The sequence below is a fragment of the Austrofundulus limnaeus genome, unplaced genomic scaffold (genome assembly GCF_001266775.1).
Source record: "Austrofundulus limnaeus strain Quisiro unplaced genomic scaffold, Austrofundulus_limnaeus-1.0 Scaffold803, whole genome shotgun sequence".
In the NCBI taxonomy this organism is placed as follows: Eukaryota; Metazoa; Chordata; class Actinopteri; order Cyprinodontiformes; family Rivulidae; genus Austrofundulus; species Austrofundulus limnaeus.
In genome coordinates, this window is record NW_013953205.1 from 49,436 (window position 1) to 52,762 (window position 3,327).

The 3,327-nt window shown below is 47.8% G+C and overlaps 1 protein-coding gene across 2 annotated transcripts in view; it reads left to right on the forward strand.

Moving 5' to 3' along the window:
• Nucleotides 1-3,327, forward strand: part of mindy4b (MINDY family member 4B) — an 11,960-nt gene that overhangs the window by 4,197 nt on the left and 4,436 nt on the right. Inside the window, exons 3-9 of one of the 2 annotated variants that reach the window (XM_014028768.1) lie at nt 769-909; nt 1,068-1,268; nt 1,351-1,379; nt 2,655-2,820; nt 2,894-2,959; nt 3,053-3,123; nt 3,199-3,271. In XM_014028768.1, the coding sequence (XP_013884222.1) occupies nt 769-909; nt 1,068-1,268; nt 1,351-1,379; nt 2,655-2,820; nt 2,894-2,959; nt 3,053-3,123; nt 3,199-3,271 (747 nt within the window). The other variant, XM_014028769.1, reaches the window with a different exon arrangement.

Here is a 3,327-nt window from a genome sequence, read left to right on the forward strand (position 1 = left end):
ATACTACACAATTTATTAATACTTCTAATACTATAAATGACAGGTCAGAACTCCAGGCGGGCCGATCCAGAACCGGTCTGTTTTCTTTCTTAGCCTTTAGAATGTGAGTAGAATGTTGTTTTACATGGTCAGAACCCAGATCCAAGTCCAGAACTATCATTGAACATCCTGACAGATTGTACAACCAGACAACCCCACATCGTGATGGTACCACCACCGTGCCTAACAGGTTCTGTGGTTCTGGTGTTACCAGTTTACTTTTGTCTCATCGAATCTTGAAAAGTTCCTTCAGAAGGATTCTTGTTCCTTCATGTTGTTGAACATTTGGACCTTTAGAAAGTGTCAGAAATGCCTCATCATGACACTTCCACCACCGTGCCTAACAGGTTCTGTGGTTCTGGTGTTACCTGTTTACTTTTGTCTCATCGAATCTTGAAAAGTTCCTTTAGAAGGATTCTTGTTCCTTCATGTTGTTGAACATTTGGACCTTTAGAAAGTGTCAGAAATGCCTCATCGTGACACTTCCACCACTGTGCAGCTGAGGTTCTTCTTTGGTCTGAAAAAATAAATTGATTCCTTTAGATTAATTCAACGTTTTCTTGTGGAGAAATGTGAAAATCTCTTCAGAGGAACTTTTGTTTTCATCACTTCACTGGTTTTTATTCGATCCAAACAGTTCTTATTTTTGTAGTTTCTTTGTTTGGACGTGATGAAAAAAGTCAAACCAGATGTTTTGGATTTCTGATGTTTGCTGACTCTCCACGGAAGCTGCTGGATGTGGGGAAGGAGGAGGACCAGGATGAGACCTCCCAGCCCATCAGGAACCCTCCAGGTCTCTGTTACATCCCCCGACGGTTGGTGGTCCCTGCAGGTCTTGGAGGAACCCCAATCACCCACCAGCTAACGGAGGTAACTATCTTTTAACATCTACAGTTCTGGTAAGAACTTGTGTTTTCCATAGCAGGACACAAATCTGGTCTGGTCTTTACCTGGGTCAGGTTCAGCAGAACTCAGGTGTGATTACAGCATGACTGACAGGTGAACGGGTCGTGTTTCTGTGCTTCCAGGACCTGAGGAGGGTTCTGTTTGGAGGCACGTTTCACCTCTTCAACCACGAGTGGAGGAAATCCTTCTTCCGATTCAGAGAAGGCGACCCTGAGCTGTCCTACGCTCTGGAAGCGGACAGGGTGAGGGACACAAAGACACCGGAGACCATCAGAACCACCTGTCAAACATCAAACACGAGCCCAGCCTTCTCACCTACTCAGGTGTGTGTTTCAGGGTGGGGCTTGGGCCATTCAGATGGTCGTCCAGGCCCGGATCATCAGATACCTGCTCTTTGACCAACAGGCTGGTTCCGACCGGCAGACACTGCTCAGGTGAGGACAGGTGTGATGACATCATCCTGTCTGACGTGTTGAGCCCCTCTGTGAACAACAGAAGGTCAGAGGATAGAAAACACCTGAAATATAATCTGTAATCTACCTGTTACCTGTTACCTCAGGTGTGTTTGTAGGAGGAAGCTGTCCAATCAGAAACCAGAAGGTTCTGATGGGTCCAGGAAGGGAAACAGAACTGTTTGTTTACAGTAAGAAACCAAATGAGACAGAAAACAGGACAAGGGCCTGTTGGACAGGACATCTAAGACAAGACAAAGATCTGTTGGACAGGAGATCCAGGACAGGACAGCGATCAACTGGACAGGGATTTCAGGACAAGACGGGGATCTATTCATCAGGGATTCCAGGAAAAGATAGGGATCTATTGAACAGGGATTCCAGGACAAGATGGGGATCTGTTCGACAGGAAGGACAGGTTTCTGTTGGACAGGGATTCCAGGACAAGACGGGGATCTGTTCATCAGGAATTCCAGGAAAAGACAGGGATCTGTTGAACAGGGATTCCAGGAAAAGACAGGGATCTGTTGAACAGGGATTCCAGGACAAGATGGGGATCTGTTCGACAGGAAGGACAGGTTTCTGTTGGACAGGGATTCCAGGACAAGATGGGGATCTGTTCGACAGGAAGGACAGGTTTCTGTTGGACAGGGATTCCAGGACAAGACGGGGATCTGTTGGATAGGAGATCCAGGACAGGGATCTGTTGGACAGGAGATCCAGGACAGGACAGGGATCAATTGGACAGGATTTCCAGGAAAATACAGGAATCTGTTGGACAGCAGATCCAAGATGGGACAGGGATTTGCTGGACAGCAGAGTCAGGACAGGACAGGGATCTGTTGTATCTTCATCATGTAGCTGGACATAAAACCCTGTTTGACATGTGTCCTCTGGCATTAGTGTTGAGTGCAGGAGGTGTAACATGAGGAAAAACACCTGAAACATGATACGTGAATTGGGGTGGGGACACCTGTTACCTCAGGTGAGTACAGCAGAAGAAAACATCTGACCATCCAAGGGTGTGTTGGACAGGAAGTTCAGGACAGGACAGGGGTGTGTTGGACAGGAAGTTCAGGACAGGACAGGGGTGTGTTGGACAGGAAGTTCAGGACNAGTTCAGGACAGGACAGGGGTGTGTTGGACAGGAAGTTCAGGACAGGACAGGGGTGTGTTGGACAGGAAGTTCAGGACAGGACAGGGGTGTGTTGAGCAACAAATCCAGACCTGCTGAACAGTTTCTCTGTCCCCCTCCAGTCTGAGGGACATGGGACAGCAGGAGCAGCAGACAGCTCTAGCAGCTGCTCTGTCTGACAGCCTGTGGTTGGCCGGTCAGGAGGAGAGGGCAACTGTTGCCTTGTTGACCGAGGACAGCTACATCACGTCTCACCTGGACTACACTCTGGACACTTTCACAGAGACGGTATGGCTTGGTCCACTCTGGACCCTCTTTGTCCTTCTGTATTCATACATGTCCTCTCCTTTGTGTGTTTCAGCTGCAGCTGTTTACATTTGACAGGAAGGGGGACATCACTAAGTTCATCCTCGATCACATTCACTGTGTGAGTGAAACCAGAAAATGGATCTGACTGATCTGGACTATGTGGTCCTGAACCAGAACCAGGAAATAACCTGTTCCCATCGTGTGTTTGTAGTTTAATGAGGAGAGTGGTCACGGAGTCATCCTGTTCCTCTACAGTCTCATCTGCTCCCGGACTGTCGACGGGTAACCTTCCACACTGTGCAGGAAACTGCACTTTCATAATAAAAGCTCAAAATTAATCAAGTCAAATCCTCACAGGGTCAGGGAAGACATGGACTCCACAACATCCCACATGCTGCACCTGAGTCTGGGAAGTTTTGTTTGTCACCAAGTATGTAGCTCAAAGTAGTTCCCAGTGTGTGACAGTGAAGTAGTTCCCAGTGTGTG